Here is a 22,932-nt window from a genome sequence, read left to right as displayed (position 1 = left end):
ACGTAGCGTTATTTACTGTTGATATTGATGCTCTGAAAACGAGATTAGCAAAAACAAAAGTAGTGAACAGAAGGAAAAATTACTGTGTCTGCGTTGGCCAAGCAGAAATGCACGAAGCCATGTTTGTTTACAGTGAAAGTCACAGCTTTTTCAGCACCTGCAGTGAGCAAACTTGTCCAAAAGATGGCACCATAGCACAGGCAATAACACATCTTTCCGTTTATGCTATGGTGCTGCGCATGTCAAACTAAAGTATTCCGATTTAAGGTGTGATACATAAAAATGCACATCATAATAAGATCATTTTTTCAGGGTCCATGTACACAGAAACATTCTAATCCGATTAAATCAATGTTGACGATTTATACGGGGCTAGTGACGACTTGATATTTAAATCTCATATCCTTTAGGCGCTTTCTTACAGTTTGGTCACAGACAGTGACTCCAGTTTCCGCCCATTTGTTCATTTGTTTTGCTTTGCTTTTCTGTTTTCAAGACATATTACTTGAAGTTTTCTGTCTTGACGCTTTCATGTTTTCCTTGGTCTACCAGTATGATTGCCTTTTACAACTACAATGTTTGTACTTGGTCCAGATTTTAGACAGAGCTGACTGTGAACAATCAACATCTTTTGCAACATTGCGTGATGATTCAACTTCTTGAAGTTTGATAATCCCCTTCTTTGTTTCAATTGACATCTTTCGTTTTGGAGCCATGACTCATGTCAATCCACCTGGTGCAACAGTTCTCCAATGTGTAAACACTACTTTTAACTGCAGACTAATGAACAGGTTTTATCTGATGCAGATGTTAGCTTTGGAAATTACAATTTACAAGGTGATTCCAACATTTTTTTTCCTCAGAATTGAATGATTTCATATTTTTTTCGCTCTCCTTAATCTAAAAATGTAACTGTTACTGACGACCACAATTTATATTCATGATTTGTTTGTTTATAAAAGCCAGAAAGTTGCCATTTAAATAACTATAGTTTTGTGTCCTGTCTGTTATCTGCCCTTTTTGTACAAAATTAAAAAACTGATTAACAATGCCTCTGCTAGTTGCAGCCAAGTACTGCACTCCATTCTATCAAGATGAGTATTATTAATTAATCAAGCCGTTTTACATAGTCAAACCATTTTGCACAACTGATTCTTTTTTGACAACAGATTAATATGCCCCGAGCTAAAACCGACTATACTTTTTAGTAGTCTAAGGTGTGCTTTAACACCAAGAAGGGCTACTGAATTGTAATAAAAGCTGTCACTATTCATTGCCTGGAACATGCTCCCATATTTTGTAAGAAGATATCAGAAGTCAAAGATAATGAAAGGCCATTTAGGGTGACGGAGGGGAATGGAGAATATGTGAGTGCACTGCAGCATCCGTAATCGCATCTCTGAATTTATACAAAGCAGAGTTGGCTTCTTTTCGGGCTCCTCTCCAGCTCACTTGGCATGTTTATGAAGTAATCTATTGAGGATACGATGAAGCGATACGGGCTTCCCATCAGTGGTAATACGGGCTTCCCATCAGTGGTAGGGACGTTCCTGTGATGGGTTGTTTGGTCCGTAAACCCTTGTCAGATTCTCATATTCAGTCGTGCTGCTGAGCGATAACAGCTCTTGGCATTTTGGGTGCCTTTTAACTTAACTGCACATTCATAGCAATGGATAACTTCACCTTTTTTGTGCACATTAGATGGACACCTGCACAGTTAATGAGCAATGTTTATTATAGTGACTGTAGTTTGGAGTGGTGTAGTCCTACACTTCATTACACTGATTTTTACACTATAAAATTGAGAAAAAAAGCTTAATAAAACTTTAGCTGCTCCTGTTATAATTTTGATACAGCTCTTTGATTGGCTCTCAATAGGTGCAGACGTTCCCAATATTGTGCACCCAAAGAGAGTACCCCAAAGGTCGAACATAATCTATTCTGGGATGCTGTACCACCTTTTGATTTGTTCAAATTTTAAACTAATTAATACTACGGGTTGTAAAAAATTAATACAGGCTTTTGGAGTTTTTCCTTGCCTTGATGTGGGTTCAGATCAGGGGATGTTGTTGTGGTTTGTGAAGCCCTTTGAGGCACTTGTAATGAAGGGCTATACAAATAGATTGTGACTGGTTGATACTAAGGGTGTCCCGATACAATGTTTTCACTTCCAATTTGATACTAATATTGGAGCCTTGTGTCTAGGCCGATACCAATATCAATCCGATATGATATCCGTCCATTTCCTACTGCTTGTCCCTTTTGCAGCTGCACTCGGGTGGAAGGCGGTGTACACCCTGGACAAGTCGCCACCTCATCGCAGGGCCAACACAGAAATACATTTTATAACTTTGTAATGTGGAATGTTAGAAAAGGCCTGCTCAAGAGAAATTGTTCGAGCAGAACAACAATATTGGTTTATGAGAAAAACAGACCTAGTTTTTATTTACCGTCTGGAATAGATTTACGCTGTATTTAAATTGGAGTGGTAATTTGGTTTTATGCCGACACCTAGTGGTTGCAATAATTCATTAAATGAAGCTCTTGACACGGTAGATAAAATGATGCCGACACGTTTTTTTACTGGATACCTTCCAATATGCTTCTGCCTTGCAGCCTTTGTATTGTAAGTAATATGCAAGTATAATTATTTGATACTTGTTCATATTGACAAATGTGCTCTTTTAGACTGCAATATTGTTCAATTAAGAACACTTATTACATATATCTAGCTTATGTGCTATTTTGTGCCTAGATGTTGTGTAGCTGCTAGGTCCTAGTAGTCTGTAGCCTACCATATTTAGCGTTTTTAAGTGACTTCACTAAAATAAGACCAACTTTGTGTGCTTTTTGGAGGACAATTAGATGTTAACTGGTTGTTGAGCTTTGCACGAGTAACCGCGCTGCAGGACTGCTTGTATTGGAGACAGTGGTGGGACCAAGTCATTGTTTTGCAAGTCATAAGTAAGTCTCAAGTCTTTGCCCTCAAGGCCCGAGTCAAGTCCAAAGTCAAGACTGGAAAGTCTCAATTCAAGTCCTGCATTTTGAGTTTTGAGTCCTTTCAAGTCCTTTTAACCACAGACTAATATATTTACACAGATTGTGTATACTTTTAAAATGCTGTATTAATTTATTAAAACAAGTGCATTTGAAATTGCAGGGAAAAAAATAGTGCTGACATTGCACTTCATAATAGCACTATTAACCAGTCATTTTAAACTTTCAAGCGGATCATAGACATTTTATAAGTAGACACAGCATCGACCGCTATTGCCTACTGGCGCTGACGAGACGCGGAGCCGCCATCTTGGAGTGGTGATCCACTCCACTCAGTGCAATTCATTTGGCAAGAGCAATGAACTGTCAGCGCATTTAATTAATCTTACCTCACTGAATACCACTGATTTTCACACGTTTTTTTTTTGTCATACGTGTAGCTACGATAAAGGACACATGTTTTGGCGTGTTTTATTATTCATAGTTTGCTTAACAGTAATAGAATATTCTTATATGCTGTAAGTGACCAGATGTCCGAGATCAAAACTGGGAATATAATCCCAGAGAAGAGGGAAACTAACGGTCAGCTATTTTTAAATTCAAGAAACAATATGATTAGGTTATATATACGTACATGCGTATATCCTACATAAACAATGTCTGAATACATTAGATATCTATATATTTTAGGGACCTATAGACTGTATCTCTGTTGCTGCAGCAGCAGAGAGTTTATTCTGTCTTGACACTTTGTATTGATATTTTGTATTACATTCTTCCCTTAAATGATAATGTTTACAGTGATTGTTTTATATGTATTTTTTATGTATGTCGCTTTGGATAAAAGCGTCTGCCAAATACTTAATCATAAACATATATAAACACCTGAAAGTCTATATCCCCCACCCACACACAATCTGCACTGTGGTCCAAATTTTTACCCCTGTTGGCTTTTACAATCTTTATCTTCATCATTTATTTCAACTTTATGTTATTCAAGTATGACATTTTTAAATGTAATTAATTTAATTGACAAGCAATTCTATTATGGTCAAACTCTTGTTTGCTAGCGGCTACGACTTCAGTACTATTGAAGATCTTTGCTCCTTCTCAACTCTGTGGTAATATTCTTTTCGCAAAATACAACCAATAGTATGTTAATGTTAAATCTTACTTGTGAAAAGTAATCCCCGATTCCTATTTTCAACAGTCCGCTCATTTGAGCAGGAAAACTTTGTTTTCTACCTGTCAACTGTCAGTTTAGGCTGCTCGCCGGCTCCTCATCACCAGTTCAAGATGGCGGCTGAATTTGTCGCGTCACAGCAGCCAATGCTGCGTCTACTTATAAGATGCCTATGGAGCGGATCACCAATCCAAGATGGCGGCCCCGCGTCTCGTCAGCGCCAGTAGGCAGTAGCGGTCGATGCTGCGTCTACTTATAAGATGTCTATGGTTATAACGTTAGCAGTGAGTCTACAGCCTCACTGATTTAAGTACACAGCAAATAAAAGTTACGTTACTTAGCCAATAAACATCGACAAATGTCGAACGAAGTTGGAAGTTGTTGCTTCTCCGTCTGTAATTTTCGAACCGCATGTTTTGCATACTGCAATTCGTTTTTTGTTGTCTAACTCACAGTTTTAATACCCGAACGAAACTATCTTTGGCATGATAATTTTTCCTCACAGCTCTTCTTCGTTGGTTGTCCTGCAATTTGATTGGATGAATGCTGTGGGATGAAAACAACGTGGATCTAATTTGATTGGATGTTGAGCTGACAGACAGCACACACGCTGACAGAAAGTAGCAAGTCTTGTCAAGTCAAAAGGCTCAAGTCCAAGTGAAGTCACAAGTCATTGACGTTAAAGTCCAAGTCGAGTTGCAAGTCCCTTTACATTTTGTCAAGTCGAGTTTAAAGTCATCAAATTCATGACTCGAGTCCAAGTCGTGTGACTCGAGTCCACACCTCTAATTGGAGATTATAGATATCAATATCAGATCGGGACATCCCTAATTAAAATAGAAGGAATCAGACTATCACCATGATAAAGCCTTGACTAACTGTACAGATTGTGTTTTGAACATTCCGAGCTAGCGTTTAAGTGTAAAAAGCAGCTATCCACTTCCCTTTTGTTGATCTGTGAGAGATGTTCAGTTCAAGGAAATTGACTTGGAGACTTGCTGAAGGTGAGTTGATGTCATGCATCGCTTTTTTTTTACTTTTACTCTCAGACAACCCAAGTAAACAACTGTGGAGTTGCACAGCAAAAACAATACATTACAAACCCACTCCTAATTTTGATGGCAAGTGAGTCTCCTGTGAGACTGCTGCAGTGTTCTTCCTGTATCACAAAAAGCCATTTTCAGCTCCTTTTGTGTCGTTAATTCTTTACTTACTCAGCTGAAAAATCACAAAAACATGCTTCGGTCAGTTTAGTTTTTTGTTTTCTTCTTCGTTTCGTCTTGTCTTAAATTTCTTGGAGCTTCTTTTTGCACTGCTCTCCAAAATCTACACAATGAAATTGATCAACTTTTCTGTCAACAATTTGACAAGATCTCCTTGATGAGAAGCTCGAGTTCAGGGGAAACCGCCAGTCCTGACGGAACATTGATTGCTAGACACACTCTTGGGAGAAGTGGAGGGTTGTGTGCCTGGCGATTTATCAGTCGAGGAAATTACTCTGTTGTATTGACAAGTTCGGATGATGCTGGCAGCCGTTCAAGGTACCCCAAAGCTGCCACAAATGACTGAAAGATGTTGCAGAGCCGTGGGCACTCAGACTTTCGTGGTTTCTGAACTAAATCGCAAACTCTAACACATTGGAGAAGCTGTCTGCACTGGAAGGCGAAGTTGTGATCAATTCGAGAACCAGAAATGGACAATTAAAGTGAAACGTTTAAATATGTTTTGCTCGCTCAAACACAAACATTACAATCTGGATTTCATTTTTCTCGCTTGCGGTTTGGCAAGATTGTTGCAATGAGACTCCCCCACAGGACAGCGCAGTAAAGAAACTTTTAATTTCTTCTCGGTCTTTCATGGACATGCACCTGTTTGTTGATTTTTGTTGGACTGACTGGCTGTGTTATCACAAAAACATTCTGCGAGAGCACCAAAGTCGAGAGAAAAGCGACTCTTCAGGCTTATGAAGGTTCTCACTCATCCAGGTCATTGTCATCTCAGGGCATTCAATCGTTCGCAACTGGACTGCTTGGTTTGTCTTGGAAGACGTTTCGCCGCTCATCCAATTGGGCTTCATCTATTCGTGCTCATAGACTTAGATTGGTCAGATCTAGTCCCAATCTGACCAATCTAAGTCTATGAGCACGAACTGATGAAGCCTACTTAGATTGGTCAGACTGGGACTAAATCTGACCAATCTAAGTCTATGAGCATGAACTGATGAAGCCTAGTCGGATGAGCGGCAAAAAGTCTTCAGGCTTACTTTCACTCACGCGCATGCACAGAAAATGCACGCCTTAAACACACGTACCCCACCCCCCACATTGTTTCACCCCCTGCGGTATGATGGACAAACGAAGCAGCGCCCCTGGTGGCAGCAGCTTCGGCCCGGATGCCCTCCCCATCGCTCCCATTGCAAGTCTTGAGTTATGTGAGTCGTAATATGTGCTCATACACTATATTGCCAAAAGTATTTGGCCACCCATCCAAATGATCAGAATCAGGTGTCCTAATCACTTGGTCCTGCCACAGGTGTATAAAATCAAGCACTTAGGCACGGAGACTGTTTCTACAAACATTTATGAAAGAATTAGCCACTCAGTGATTTCCAGTGTGGAACTGTCATAGGATGCCACCTGTGCAACAAACCTAGTCGTGAAATTTCCTCGCTCCTAAATATTCCAAAGTCAACTGTCGGCTTTATTATAAGAAAATAGAAGAGTTTGGAAACAACAGCAACTCAACCACGAAGTGGTAGGCCACGTAAACTGACAGAGAGGGGTCAGCAGATGCTGAAGCGCATAGTGCAAAGAGGTCGCCGACTTTCTGCACAGTCAGTTGCTACAGAGCTCCAAACTTAATGTGACCTTCCAATTAGCCCACGTACAGTACGGAATGGGTTTCCATGGCCGTGCAGCTGCATCTAAGCCATACATCACCAAGTCCAATGCAAAGCGTCGGATGCAGTGGTGTAAAGCACGTCGCCACTGGACTCTAGAGCAGTGGAGACACATTCTCTGGAGTGATGAATCACGCATTTATAAATAAATAAATGATAAATGGGTTATACTTGTATAGCGCTTTTCTACCTTCAAGGTACTCAAAGCGCTTTGACAGTATTTCCACATTCACCCATTCACACACACATTCACACACTGATGGAGGGAGCTGCCATGCAAGGCGCTACCAACACCCATCAGGAGCAAGGGTGAAGTGTCTTGCTCAAGGACACAACGGACATGACTAGGATGGTAGAAGGTGGGGATTGAACCCCAGTAACCAGCAACCCTCCGATTGCTGGCACAGCCACTCTACCAACTTCGCCACGCCGCCCCTTTCCGTATAATTTATAATAATTTCCATCTGGCAATCTGATGGACAAGTCTGGGTCAGGAGGTTGCCAGGAGAATGGTACATTTCGGACTGCATTGTGCCGAGTGTGAAATTGGGTGGAGGAGGAATTATGGTGTGGGGTTGTTTTTCAGGAGTTGGGATTTTGTTCCAGTGAAAGGAACTTTGAATGTTCAAGGATACCAAAACATTTTGGACAATTCCATGCTCCTAACCTTGTGGGAACAGTTTGGAGCGGGCCCTTTCCTCTTCCAACATGACTGTGCACCAGTTCACAAAGTAAGGTCCATAAAGACATGGATGACAGAGTCTGGTGTGGATGGTGTGGGATGAATTAGAACGGAGACTGAGAGCCAGGCCTTCTCGACCAACATCAGTGTGAGCTCACCAATGCGCTTTTGGAAGAATGATCGAAAATTCCTATAAACACACTCAGGCTTCCCAGAAGAGTTGAAGCTGTAATAGCTGCAAAATCTGGACCGTTATCATATTGAACCCTATGGGTTAGGAATGGGATGGCACTTCAAGTTCATATGTGAGTCGAGGCAGGTGGCCAAACACTTTTGGCAATATAGTGTATGTGCTGTGCTCAAGGTTTCTTCCTGGTCTCAAACTGAGCCCCCCCTCTATAGGAGCTTAGTTTGGGATTTGTTTTCTCCTCCCTCATATTTACCTTTTTACTACCTTTCTACAGTGGGCCACCCTTGTGGCGACCCATTAGTCATCCTGTTCTGTTTACCCCTGTCTACTGTGACTGTTCTCCAAAGGGTTGTACTGAAAACCAATGTTGTTGTACTTTTTAAGTGCCATGACGATCATGTTCCATTCCAATGCATTTATCACATTCAAGTTTCTAGACTCAATGTAAAAGCTTTGAAGAGGTCTAAGCCATATTTTTTCTCTCAACATTGTTGAAAACTGCATTACAAGACATTGCTTCACTCTTGGATACACTTAAGGGCTTTATTATCAATACAAACTGCTACTCAAGAGACCAGAAATGCTCAACCTTGCAAGAAGTTGTAGCCAAAGAAACTCACTCATTGAGCAGCTTTACTGTAAAATATAATAGGAAGAGGACACACCTGTGCTGGATGAGTCTGGCCTCTACTTTACTGCCGTGCACTTATGGCCTTTTGTTGTTTTATTTGTCTAGCCCACCTGCATTGTTATTGGCCTCGGTAGCAGGTGAGCAGTGCTTTGGCAAGACATGCTGTTGGCAGCAGTACAAAACCTGGCTGTGAGGCTAATAAATCACATCTCATAATGTCCCATTTGTCTTTATTGCTCGACTTCCATAATCACAAATAACAGTGTTTTCATTTGTATTTGTATGTTACTAAAGTGCTGACCCTGACAAATGGGTAGGTCCATCAGCTTATTTTCCCACGTTTGCATGAGACATGTACCAGTAGAGAAGTGACGCCTATTTCTAATAACTCTTATACATTTTGGCGTGTGTGACATTTAGTTTATAACCATATGGCAAACATCTCTTTATGTGCGATACTTAACAGCGGCATAATGGAATTGTTCTGGCTGCACTACTTTTGTTTTGTTTTTTACCCCCAACTATTGCATATTTGGTTTGTGTGTGGGCTCTCACTGGTTTGTAAATTACCCATTTACCTGAGCATATCTGTCAGTTTTGTATTTCTATTAATTATCTTGTCACAAATGTTTCTGGACTGTGGCTTACTGTCTGAGACATATCGCAATTGGGGGTCGCTGTATAGTTTCTAATTAGCCATGTCTGTTTCTTATTTTCTTAATGCAATAGGATTGGTCACTTATTATTTAGCCTTAAATGAATGGTTGGCCATTCGGCTATCCCGTAGTGTTCTCTCAAATCAATCTCTAATCAGTTAGAGAATATCGACATACAGGAATAGTGCAGACCCTACGGTGGTAGACGAAAAACGGGTGAGTTGTTTTCTTTAATGTTAATAAGCATTCAATGGTGTGCAGAGGTGTACTTCAAACAATTTTATACCTCAAAATATACTATTTATAGTCGCGGTGAAAGGAAAATATTTTCTTCTCCCTGGGGGGTGGGGGGAGTAACACAAAATAATTGAGATGCACTGAGGTAATGTTACAATATCCCATGCCAACAAAATATTCCGAACAGAAAACACTCGTACAGTAGGGCTTCACTTTTTAAAATGCGCTAGCACAATGAGGATTTTACAATGGATTTTCCATTGACATGCCATTGATTAGCATTACCTCATATATTTGGTAATGAAAATTACAACTGAGATGCATGTTACAATCAAACAGCTGGTGCGCAATAAGTACAGTACTCACTGTAGAAACACTTTGTGGGGCGCAACGAAAGACTAGATTCTAGATTAATGCAAACACTACTCTCTGACTACACGTTGCAGCAATCTAACGTCTTGGAATTGCAACTACATGCAAGGTCTATTACAGTCATAGTTGCAAATGAGACGAGAAGTGTAATAAATCAAGATATAACAACTGGACAGCACAGTTATCATTAGCAGCTCACATTTAAATGTTAAAAAATAAATGTTATTGAATACATTTACATTTTTTAACTTATGAAACACAGAAGTACTGGAAATTGGTACCGTTGAGTGTTTGTATAGATTCTCAGGTATCAAAAATTGATATGGTATTGATTTAAATGTGAAGGTACCCATCCCTACTGGTATATAACTGAGGCCCAAACTATTGTTCCTTTATGCATTGTTTATGTTTGCATGAGTACCTCAGTAACTGATGAATCTGGTGTTCCTTAAACATAAACAGCAGACATTCCTGTGTGCATGATAGAGTGGACGACATAATAAAAGATAATACTGTTTTTGTTTACAGAATTTACATTAAATATAAAAAGAAAAAAAAAGGTTTTATTAGATGCATCAAGTTTGTCGTTTACTTGAATAGAGAGAGCAATAAATGAGCAAACCATGCAACAGAAACACGAGCTGACCAGATCTTGCTCTGATTTGAACCAATTAAGAAATACATTTGTAGTAGACTCTTGACAAATTCAAACTTGTGAAACAATGGTTCCTTGAAGATGCAACTCGCACCTCACCTCTTCCCCTAAAGCAGACGCACACAGCCCAGCAGGGCCCAGAGCTGTCTAGGATACAGTACTCCGAGAGGGTCAGCTAGGCAAAGGTCACCATTCTTGGCAGTGATGCGTCAGCAGCACAACAAGACTGAAATACAGACAAGCTCGCTGGCGCACCCCCCAGCTGTTGCTGTATACTCTTGCGTTTTCTTTGATGGAACCCTTCCCGATTATATTTGTCCAAGATTTGATTACCACAAGACGACTTGCTTGGTCATTTTTAACGTAAGAAAACATATCTGAACACTGAAAGCCGGGTGTAAAAGTACTCCATAAGTGTAAACACAACCAGGAATATCCATGTTGTTTTTTGTCTATACGTCATATGTGAGGTGTTGTGTTGCCACATCCAAGCAACTGAACTAAATATAGATGAATTTGTGAACAATATACAGTTCAGCAACCGTTTTATCTTCTCGAAGGACAATATAATATATGTACATTACAATAGAACTTAAAGGCCTACTGAAACCCACTACTACCGACCACGCAGTCTGATAGTTTATATATCAATGATGAAATCTTAACATTGCAACACATGCCAATACGGCCGGGTTAACTTATAAAGTGCAATTTAAAATTTCCCGCTAAACTTCTGGTTGAAAACGTCTATGTATGATGACGTATGCGCGTGACGTCAATTGTTGAAACGGAAGTATGCGGACACATTTAATCCAATACAAAAAGCTCTGTTTTCATCTCAAACTTCCACAGTATTCTGGACATCTGTGTTGGGGAATCTTTTGCAATTTGTTTAATGAACAATGAAGACTGCAAAGAAGAAAGTTGTAGGTGGGATCGGTGTATTAGCGGCTGGCTCCAGCAACACAAGCAGGAGGACTTTGACTTGGATAGCAGACGCGCTATCCGACCGCACGGATGATCGGGTGAAGTCCTTCGTCGCACCGCCGATCGCTGGAACGCAGGTGAGCACGGGTGTTGATGAGCAGATGAGGGCTGGCTGGCGTAGGTGGATAGCTAATGTTTTTAGCATAGCTCTGTGAGGTCCCGTTGCTAAGTTAGCTTCAATGGCGTCGTTAGCAACAGCATTGTTAAGCTTCGCCAAGCTGGAAAGCATTAACCGTGTAGTTACATGTCCATGGTTTAATAGTATTGTTGATTTTCTGTCTATCCTTCCAGTCAGGGGCTTATTTCTTTTGTTTCTATATGCAGTTAAGCCCGATGCTATCACGTTAGCTCCGTAGCTAAAGTGTTTCGCCGATGTATTGTCGTGGAGATAAAAGTCACTGTGAATGTCCATTTCGCGTTCTCGACTCTCATTTTCAAGAGGATATAGTATCCGAGGTGGTTTGAAATACAAATCCGTGATCCACAATAGAAAAAGGAGAGAGTGTGGAATCCAATGAGCCAGCTTGTACCTAAGTTATAGTCAGAGCGAAAAAAGATGCGTCCTGCACTGCACTCTAGTCCTTCACTCTTACGTTCCTCATCCACGAATCTTTCATCCTGGCTCAAATTAATGGGGTAATCGTCGCTTTCTCGGTCCGAATCGCTCTCGCTGCTGGTGTAAACAATGGGGAAATGTGAGGAGCCTTTCAACCTGCCACGTCACGCCACTTCCGGTACAGGCAAGGCTTTTTTTATCAGCGACCAAAAGTTGCGAACTTTATCGTCGATGTTCTCTACTAAATCCTTTCAGCAAAAATATGGCAATATCGCGAAATGATCAAGTATAACACATAGAATGGATCTGCTATCCCCGTTTAAATAAAAAAAATGTATTTCAGTAGGCCTTTAAGAGTAGTAAGTGTACTGCTTGTAAAGCTGTATAGACTTAAAGGCCTACTGAAATGAATTTTTTTTATTTAAACGGGGATAGCAGATCTATTCTATGTGTCATACTTGATCATTTCGCGATATTGCCATATTTTTGCTGAAAGGATTTAGTATAGAACAACGACGATAAAGATTGCAACTTTTGGTATCTGATAAAAAAAAGGCTTGCCCCTACCGGAAGTAGCGTGACGTAGTCAGTTGAACATATACGCAAAGTTCCCTATTGTTTACAATGATGGCCGCATGAAGTGAGAGAGATTCGGACCGAGAAAGCGACAATTTCCCCATTAATTTGAGCGAGGATGAAAGATTTGTGGATGAGTAAAGTGCAAGTGAAGGACTAGTGGGGAGTTGAAGCTATTCAGATAGGGAAGATGCTGTGAGAGCCGGGGGTGACCTGATATTCAGCTGGGAATGACTACAACAGTAAATAAACACAAGACGTATATATACTCTATTAGCCACAACACAACCAGGCTTATATTTAATATGCCACAAATTAATCCTGCATAAAAACACCTGCGTGTTTGTTATGCTAGCTCCTAGCTCCTCTGCTAGCTCCTAGCTCCATAGAACACGCCAATACAATTCAAACACCTGATCAACACACACAATCACTCAGCCCAAAAGACCGTTTACCTAACCCAAGGTTCATAAAGCTTATATATTTTTAAAAAGTTACGTACGTGACGCGCACATACGGTCAAGTTATCGAATGTTTAGCAGCCAAGGCTGCATACTCACGGTACCTGATATTCAGCTGGGAATGACTACAACAGTAAATAAACACAAGACATATATATACTCTATTAGCCACAACACAACCAGGCTTATATTTAATATGCCACAAATTAATCCTGCATAATAACACCTGCGTGTTTGTTATGCTAGCTCCTAGCTCCTCTGCTAGCTCCTAGCTCCATAGAACACGCCAATACAATTCAAACACCCGATCAACACACACAATCACTCAGCCCAAAAGACTGTTCACCTAACCCAAGGTTCATAAAGCTTATATATTTTTAAAAAGTTACGTACGTGACGCGCACGTACGGTACGGTACGTGTTATGCTAGCTCCTAGCTCCTCTGCTAGCTCCTAGCTCCATAGAACACGCCAATACAATTCAAACACATGATCAACACACACAATCACTCAGCCCAAAAGACCGTTCACCTAACCCAAGGTTCATAAAGCTTATATATTTTTAAAAAAGTTACGTACATACGCAAAAAAAAGCCAAAGCTGCATACTCACAGTAGCACGTCTGCGTCTTTGTCATCCAAATCAAAGTAATCCTGGTAAGAGTCTGTGTTGTCCCAGTTCTCTACAGGCGTCTGTGTATCCAAATCAAAAGTCCTCCTGGTTAGAGTCTCTGTTATCCGAGTTCTTCCATCTTGACTGCATCTTTCGGGAATGTAAACAAAGAAGCGCCGGCTGTGTACTGTTGTGGCTGACTACGTTCGAAAAATACGTCCATTTCGCACCGACAACTTTCTTCTTTGCTTGCTCGGCTTCCTTCTCCATAATGCAATGAACATGATTGAAACAGATTCACGAACACAGATGTCCAGAATACTGTGGAATTATGAAATGAAAACAGAGCTTTTTCGTATCGGCTTCAATGTGGAAGGCATACCCGTGTTCGCCGGGCTACGTCACACGCATACGTCACACGCAGAGGCGTTTCGAACCGGAAGTTTAGCGGCAAATTTAAAATGTCACTTTATAAGTTAACCCGGCCGTATTGGCATGTGTTATAATGTTAAGATTTCATCATTGATATATAAACTATCAGACTGCGTGGTCGGTAGTAGTGGGTTTCAGTAGGCCTTTAAGTATATAAGATTTAAATAACAAGTGCTAATTAGTGTGTGCTAACTATACAATCGCAAGTATTATTTAGTGGGCGTGCCGTTCTAAGACTGTGTGCGATTGATAAGTGGATCATGTTTTAATGAGGTTTTTGCAAGTATACTAGCTGTCACCATGGAGACACTCATTTCCCTCCACATTTATGGCATCATATGGTCCAACATGTGGCGTTTCGCCATGTTGACATGCAGAACACAAATATAAAACGTACCACCTTTGATAGGCTTTATTGAAACAATATAACCTATGAAGGTGAGCTCTAGGAGGCACTACAGTGTTGTGATGGTGCGTCTGGAATGATCCAGATGCAAGAAAATGGATTTTGCAAGGAGGATTTATATGAAAAAATAACCACTATTAAAAAAGACAAATTAATTGAATTTGTTTTAATCAGCCCTTTAAGTCATCCAGCAGCTATAACATTTTAAAATGACATTTCTGAACATACGAAATGTGTAATATTTTTATTTCTGACTGTCCAAATATGTTGACACGCACACATATGGAATATTTTCTCTCTCTCTCTCTCTCTCTCTCTCTCTCTCACTCAATTGTCCAACGTTTCAGACGTCCTAAATATGGGTGCAAACAGCGGCTGTAGGTCAGTTTCAGTCTTAATTAATCACATTGAGTGTTAAATGATTATAGATGCACCTTTTCTTCCCAGTATTGTGGGCGTTTTAATGATCAGCATATATTTTGCTTGCACATTAAGGGAGACTCGCTAAATGGATTGTGTTTTAGTAGTTTTAGCTTAGTACTTTAGATCACCTTTGCATGCACTATCACGTTTGCACGTGTTTTAACACACGCAAACATTTAGTAGATCAGGCCCTTCCTGTACTGTACTCTGATACACATAGCTTTGCTTCCGAACATAGATCTACCCAGTGCCACCCCAGACAAACACCCTACCAGCACCATTTTGGTACTCACTTTGCTAGCTATTTAAACAATACTGGCATTTTCTTGGACTAAAACAATCAAAAACCAGATATAAACAAAAAAAACAAGAAAAAACTCAAAGTACAGATGAGCATGCTTTTGATTTGATAATACAGTAAACTTACGAGCTTATTTAGTTCTGTGACGTAGCTCAACTTAAAGCATAACAATTAGGCGAAAGACAGCTCTTACCTCAAAACACTCTAAAGCAGGGGTCCCCAAACTTTTTGACTCGGGGGCCGCATTGGGTTAAAAAAATTTGGCCGGGGGCCAAATTATATATATATATATATATATATATATATATATATATATATATATATATATATATATATATATATATATATATATATATATAGTCTTTATATTCCAGCGAGTTAATCCGTTTTGTCATTTAACATCAATTAACATTGATGTTCATCAACATTTAACATTGTCACGTTATCGATGGGAAAATTCATTTTTAGACAATATGATTTGCCTGAGCGGCTAGGAGACACCGAGAGTAACAAGCGGTATAAAATGGATTATAAAGGAAAGATAAAATAAAAAAAATTAAAAAATTAAAACACTTTTTTTTTTTTACTTGGGACTTCCCGTGGGCAGAATTTTGGATGCTGGGGGGCCGTAGTTTGGGGACCCCTGCTCTAAAGTTAGGGCACTCCTAAATTAAGGTCTCACTGTATACTTTTTAGTTTTGCATCTTAAAGGGGAAATGCACATTTTTTTGAAATTTTGCCTATCGTTCTCAATCATTATGAAATACATCCATCCATCCATCCATTTTCTACCGCTTATTCCCTTCGGGGTCGCGGGGGGCGCTGGAGCCTATCTCAGCTACAATCGGGCGGAAGGCGGGGTACACCCTGGACAAGTCGCCACCTCATCGCAGGGCCAACACAGATAGACAGACAACATTCACACTCCCATTCACACACTAGGGACCATTTAGTGTTGCCAATCAGCCTATCCCCAGGTGCATGTCTTTGGAGGTGGGATACATGACGGATGGATTTTTAAAAAATGTATTTTAAATTGTAAATAAATGCGATCAAAAGCCAGTTTACAATCTATACTGCCTATAAAGCGCTTAAAAAAACATTTAAACACCTCCACTAAGGTTTTGTATACATGATGTAAGTATATATGCAATGTAGTAACGGGCACATTTATCCATCCTTTTTTTACCGTTTGTCCCTTTTGGGGTCGCGGGGGGTGCTGGAGCCTATCTCAGTTGCATTCGGGCGGTAGGCGGGTCTAATTTGGCTGTCAAAGTGTAACAACCTGTCAGAATACGTCCTCATTCTTCTACTATCCAGGTGAGAGGCATGATTTATGATCTACAATAAAATTTGATGAGCAAGGAAACGAGGAAGCAGCTGATCAGTTGATGATGTCAACAAGTTTGTGTGCGTTAGCGCTTATAATAACAATAAATGGGTTATACTTGTATAGCGCTTTTCTACCTTTGACATACTCAAAGCGCTTTGACACTATTTCCACATTCACCCATTCACACACACATTCACACACTGATGACGGGAGCTGCCATGCAAGGACACAACGGACGTGACTAAGTTGGTAGAAGCTGGGGATCGAACCAGGAACCCTCAGGTTGCTGGCACGGCTACGCCATCCCCATGATACATTTTCTCATTACAGCATGTCCGAAAAAGGAGTAGGAAGAACCAGAGCTTATTTAATCCTACACAGTTTCGTATCATGGCAATTACTAACATGTGTTGCTACCGATTCTGTAACACAACAATACCTAAATCTGTAAATAAATAAATCGGTAAATAAGTAAATATTTATTAATTACATAAATAGCAATAAATAAAGTAAACATAACTGCCAGGTTGCTACAGTATTTTTGAGCAAAAGTAGATTTAATAAAAAATTATATATATATATATATATATATATATATATATATATATATATATATATATATATATATATATATATATATATATATATATATATATATATATATATATATACATATATATATGTATATATATATATATATATATATTTTATTTTTTATTTTTTTAATATATTTTTTGGATTAATTTTTTTATATTTTTTTATTTATTTTAAATCTCACTAATACTTGCTTAATATTCAAGTCATGAAGTGTAAATGGAGTATTGTTGCCGCTTTTTGGATGTTTTATTGGGTTTTATAGGCGGAATAGAGGACCTCCCATTGGCTACGCAGTAAGCAGACTTTTATTTACGAGTTAGAATGCATTAAAAAAAATAATGCATCCGTCATGTCTTTCATAATGATTATGAACAATGGCAAATTTCCCAAAAAAGTGCAGTTCCCCTTTTAAGTCGTTTTTTTTTGCAAAATATGATAACTTTTCTGAAAACGTTTCAAAACATTTTGAGACCAAAACTGTGGTTTGCTGTGTCAGCAAATAGACTATAGATGAGACTGCTTACTGTAGTTGATCTTTTTTTCATCCGCTAAGAGGGATTGATTAAAAAGGTAAATCTCTTTTGTAAAGTAAATCTGAACTGCCGTTATGGGCATCTACATCTGCTATATGATTTGCCCGAGAAGCTGGGCAGGACATTATAAAAAAAAAAAAAAAAAAAAGGAAATCAGCATTGGATTAATTAACCCCAGTTTTGATTTAAAAAAATGTCGTCTTTTGTCTTTTTTTTATTTATTTTTTTCAACCCTAACATCAGTGTTTCTCTGTAGTTGTTTAGTTTTGTGTGGCCCTATACTTGCTGGTGTTTAGTTGTGTGACCGCGCTGTTCTGTTGTTTTTACTCTTCCTTCCTTAACCTGCTTGCACTTGGAATAGAACTGTTCCTTCAGAATTAGTTTCTCATCAAACTTCATTCTGTCAGAGACACAAACGGAGGTTCGAAATGATGGGACAAATCACCATGTGCTTATGTTTACAGGTAAAATATTTCAGATCAATACTATCTGGTGTTTTTATTTCTTGGCAGGGTCAGGGTGGCGGACATCGAACCCTGCTCTACGGCCATGCCATCCTCCTGCGCCACTCCTTTAGTGGCATGGTGAGTACACACTATGGACTTATAGCACCAGAATATTAAAAATCTATATCCAATAAAATACCTATGTACTGTACAAAGGTCTTTGGCCACCATCACCAATTTTGTTTTAATCACTTTTTCCCCACAGCATTTGAAGTAATGTTGTCCAAGGACAAACACAATTAACAAGATTACACTAAAAATACAAAATCAATTCCCACCAAGCTTTGCAATTAGGTGGTCTGGACCAAAGAAGAATATTTGACATTTTGAAAAGGGTCTAGCTTAGGGGTTCATAAACTTTGTGACCTCAAAGCCCAGCTTTTCCACTACAAAGGGGGCCTTAACACTAAATTAGTATTATTTCTCCTGATTTGAATCGTCAATAATTATATCTAACGTACTTACAGTTTAAAAGGATAAACCTTGTCAAATGATATGAAAGCATGTGTTAATCACAAATGTTATTGTCAAGACTTAGGTCAGGCTGATTACAAAAACAAATATACTGCAAAAAGATAGGAAAAATAAATGTACATACACATAAGCAGTGCTAAAATAAATACATTCTTACTCAATTAATACTAAATACCAAAATACATTTTTTATTAAATAAATTGTCAATAAAATTAAAGTTCAAATAAATATACAGCTTCACCACTTTAGTCATAATTTTTGCCCTTAAGAAACTGTTCTATGACTTAAGCTCCAGACTTTGTTTGATATTGTCATTACTGCTACAAGTGGTGGAAAGTTATATTACAACCGAGTACCGAAGCAGAAACATATTTATTTGGCGGCCTTCTAAGGGCGCTTGTTGGGCCGCGTGGCCCTATGATTAAGAACCACTGATTTATATCAGTGATTCATCGAGTGGTACGCCAAAGAATCAATTAAATATTGTAATGACGTGACTCGAGCCATTATCATAGGTTTATCGGCCTTCAGTGGAAGTTGTTACAATGCGATTACTGTAGGCTATGGTTGACAGCAATTAAGACACAAAAACAACCGTCTTAGTCCATTTCTTTCACCTATCACCAAATGTTCTCCACATTCTCCACTTAAGTCTGCCCTTTCCCAGCCTCCCAGCCAATCAACATGCAGAACACGTGTAAACAAAGACGAACATCAGAGAAAGCTGCACGTAACATTTAAGTACAGTACAGTTTTAGTACATTTTCGTTTAATGTTTAAAAACGGTATTTTTATATTCCTTTTAGTACAATGTTTAACTTTTATGTGCAATTAATTGTATTTGATTTAGTAAGTACAGTGTTTTATTTTCCTATATTCAAACTGTGTGGAATGTTTCAGTGGCCAAAGATTTTAAATATACTTTTTGAATAAAACCTCTGCATTGTTTTAATGAATACTTAGGCTTACTATGTTACTGTATTTTAATGTTGGTCATTATGGTGGTACTTGGAGAGCCAAGGGTTTGCTGAGGTGTTACTTGGCGCAAAACGTTTGAGAACCACTGATCTAGATCAGAAGTGTCAAACTCATTTTCAACTTGATGAACCTAATGTTTATACTGTACCAGTGTGCAATCAATTCAAACAACCCGAGGAAGGACATTAAAGATTTTCTTGTATAATTTAAGTTTTGCTCTATTGTATTTTGCTCTAGTACCTGACCTGTTTGAAGACATCAAGGTCCCTGACGGACAAGTTGTCATTTGATGTTGGACTACAAGAGGATCTAATAGGTACAGTATGCCTTTTTAATGGGCCATTTAAGTACAAAACACTCACAAAGTATAACAACAGAAATGTTTTGGGGGTTTCTTTTAGAGAGAAAAGGGACATAGTTAAAAGGTTATATCTCGAAGATCCAGAATCACCAAAAATGATTCCCGGGCGCGGCCACCGCTGCTGCCCACTGCTCCCCTCACCTCCCAGGGGGTGAACAAGGGGATGGGTCAAATGCAGAGGACAAATTTCACCACACTTAGTGTGTGTGTGACAATCATTGGTACTTTAACTTTTTTAACTTTAACTTCTGTAATATAATAATTGATAAAGATGATAGTAAATAAATAGAATGTACCGTATTTTCCGGACTATAGGGCGCACCGGATTATAAGGCACACTGCCGATGAATGGTTTATGTTCGATCTTTTTTCATATATAAAGTGCTCCGGATTATAGGGCGCATTAAAGGAGTCATATTATTTTTTATTTTTTTTCTAAATGTAAAACACTTCCTTGTGGTCTACATAACATGTAATGGTGGTTCTTTGGTCAACATGTTGCATAGATGATGTTTTACAGATCATCTTCAAGCCGCTTTCTGACAGTCTCTTCCGGATGCGCCATTTTGTGGGCGGTCTTATTTACGTGGCTCACCTTCGGCAGCGTCTTCTCCCCGTCATCTTTTTTGTAGCGGTGTAGCGTGCAAGGACGGGAGTGGAAGACGTGTCAAAAGATGGAGCTAACTGTTTTAATGACATTCAGACTTCACTTAAATCAATAACAGAGCAGCATCGCCTCATCCGGAAACAACAACACCGGAAATGTGTTCCGTGAAAAACCGTCTGACCGAAACTCGCTAATAACTAAAGTTCCTTTTAGCGCTTTCATGGCGAGTTTACTGACAGATATAAGTAAGAACTTTACACTACTTTATATTAGAAATGGCAACAGCGGAGGTTGAATGTCCCATAACAAGCTTATTGACTACAGTGGCGGATGTGTGCTAATTTTCAGGACTTATGCAGATCTCAAATACACATCAGCAGGTACCAGAAGGTAAGAAAAGTTGCTTTTGCATAATATTGCGAAACAAAATGCCAGATAATGTCTTACTTTATACACACAACATAATAACACTCGTATGTTTAATGCGCCGACAATCCATCAAGCGGTGCGGCTTCATAGCTTACCAAAGTCGTACTAAAACATTTTGATAGATTTTTGAGCGCCGTGTGTAATGTTCTATATTTTCAATGGAACATATAAATTGTTGGTGTTGTTTACTTGAGTCATATTGCCATCATATTGCAGTCTACACGTATCTCATGTTTGACTGCCATCTACTGGTCACACTTATCATTACACCATGTACCAAATAAAATTGCTTCGAGGTCGGTAAGCAAAACCAGAATTATTCCGTACATTAGGCGCACCGGGTTAGTAGGCGCATTGTCGAGTTTTGAGAAAAAAAAGGAATATGCCTTATAGTCTGGAAAATACGGTAGGTGTTTTTTGTTATTTTTGTATTACATTATGTAATAAACACTTTCTGTACTTATTAAAACATTTTAATATATGACTTTCACTGTAATTATTGTTTATCTCTTTGGAAATGGTAAAGGACAAGGTATTGTATCATTTTGTGAAATCATTGCAATAAAGTAGCAAAATCAAACAGAAAATTACGGGGTTTTTTATATTTTTTATATTTTTTTATATTTTTATATATATCCGTCAGTCTACCCCAGGGCAGCTGTGGCTACGAAAGTAGCTTACCACCACCAGGTGTGAATGAATGATGGGTTTTTAACATGTAAAGCGACTTTGGGTACTTAGAAAAGCGCTATATAAATCCCAGGTATTATATGTCTACACCCCGGATAGAAAGTCAACTAAACACCATGTTGGTCATCAGAGCGGCTCATTTCTCAGCCATCTTGACATTCCAGCCCCTAGTAATTGGTAACACGGAAGCGTGTTTGTGTCAACAGGAGAGGCCTGCTGGTGGACCATACACCCTGCGTCCAAACAGAGGTCTGAAGGGGAGAAAGTTCGCATTGGAGACGACCTGATTCTTGTCAGCGTGTCAACAGAGCGATATTTGGTCAGTGGACTCTCATTGGTTTTCACTTAGGTTGATGCTATGTCCACACATAGCATTTTTAAATTTTTATTATTTTGCTGCAGCTGTTACATATACTGTGATATTGTACATAGTAATTGGGATTTGTTATATATTGTATATATTATACAAAAATGTAATATAATATATCAGTATATATTACATACTGTATATATACTGTAATATGTAAATATTACATATGTTATATTTTATATTGCTACTATGGTAAATTTTTAGTCTACTTAATACCTGCATTATCCTTTCCATCCTTACCCTTTCGATCCTTTGAAACTGAGCTACTATGTGGAACAATTTCCCTTGTGGATCAATAAAGTTTGTCAAAGTATGGCCAGAACACGGATCACTGAATAGTATCCGAGGCTGTGGTTCAACCAAAAATTGGAAACAAAGATTTTCGATGCACACCTCAGTTTGGGGTTTTTGTCACCTGACCAAAGACTACACAGTAAGGACATGCAGAAAGGCCCCTATTCTCCCTTGTGCTTCGCAACTGTCCTGATTCTGGGCGCGCAGCATTCTCCACCTCACTGCACACATATCATCCAAGATGCTCTGAGTAGAAAAACCCTTAAATGTGGGCGCTCCCGATCTAATCTGGCCTTCTGTGTATTCTCTGGTCGACGACTTAAGTACGTTTGGTACCACGCGCTTCTCAGGCTGAAATAAGTCCAGCTCCCCAGGGAGATGAAACAATATTTGGCACTTGAAGTTTGGATGCGGTGTATACCACACATAATAAAATGATCAAATAAACATGGAGGCAAAGAGGATGTGAAACGAAAAATAGGACTAAATACAAAAAAATAATAAT

The 22,932-nt window shown here is 39.1% G+C and overlaps 1 protein-coding gene across 1 annotated transcript in view; it reads left to right on the top strand.

Annotated features, from left to right (window-relative positions):
• Positions 1-22,932, top strand: part of ryr3 (ryanodine receptor 3) — a 309,061-nt gene that overhangs the window by 65,418 nt on the left and 220,711 nt on the right. The window contains exons 4-6 of the mRNA XM_062034336.1: positions 18,231-18,302; positions 19,914-19,992; positions 21,970-22,082. Coding sequence (XP_061890320.1) covers positions 18,231-18,302; positions 19,914-19,992; positions 21,970-22,082 — 264 coding nt within the window. The remainder of the gene's footprint in view (positions 1-18,230; positions 18,303-19,913; positions 19,993-21,969; positions 22,083-22,932) is intronic.

Source organism: Entelurus aequoreus, linkage group LG23, assembly GCF_033978785.1.
Source record: "Entelurus aequoreus isolate RoL-2023_Sb linkage group LG23, RoL_Eaeq_v1.1, whole genome shotgun sequence".
NCBI lineage: Eukaryota > Metazoa > Chordata > Actinopteri > Syngnathiformes > Syngnathidae > Entelurus > Entelurus aequoreus.
This window is presented reverse-complemented; position numbering and strand designations above follow the sequence as displayed.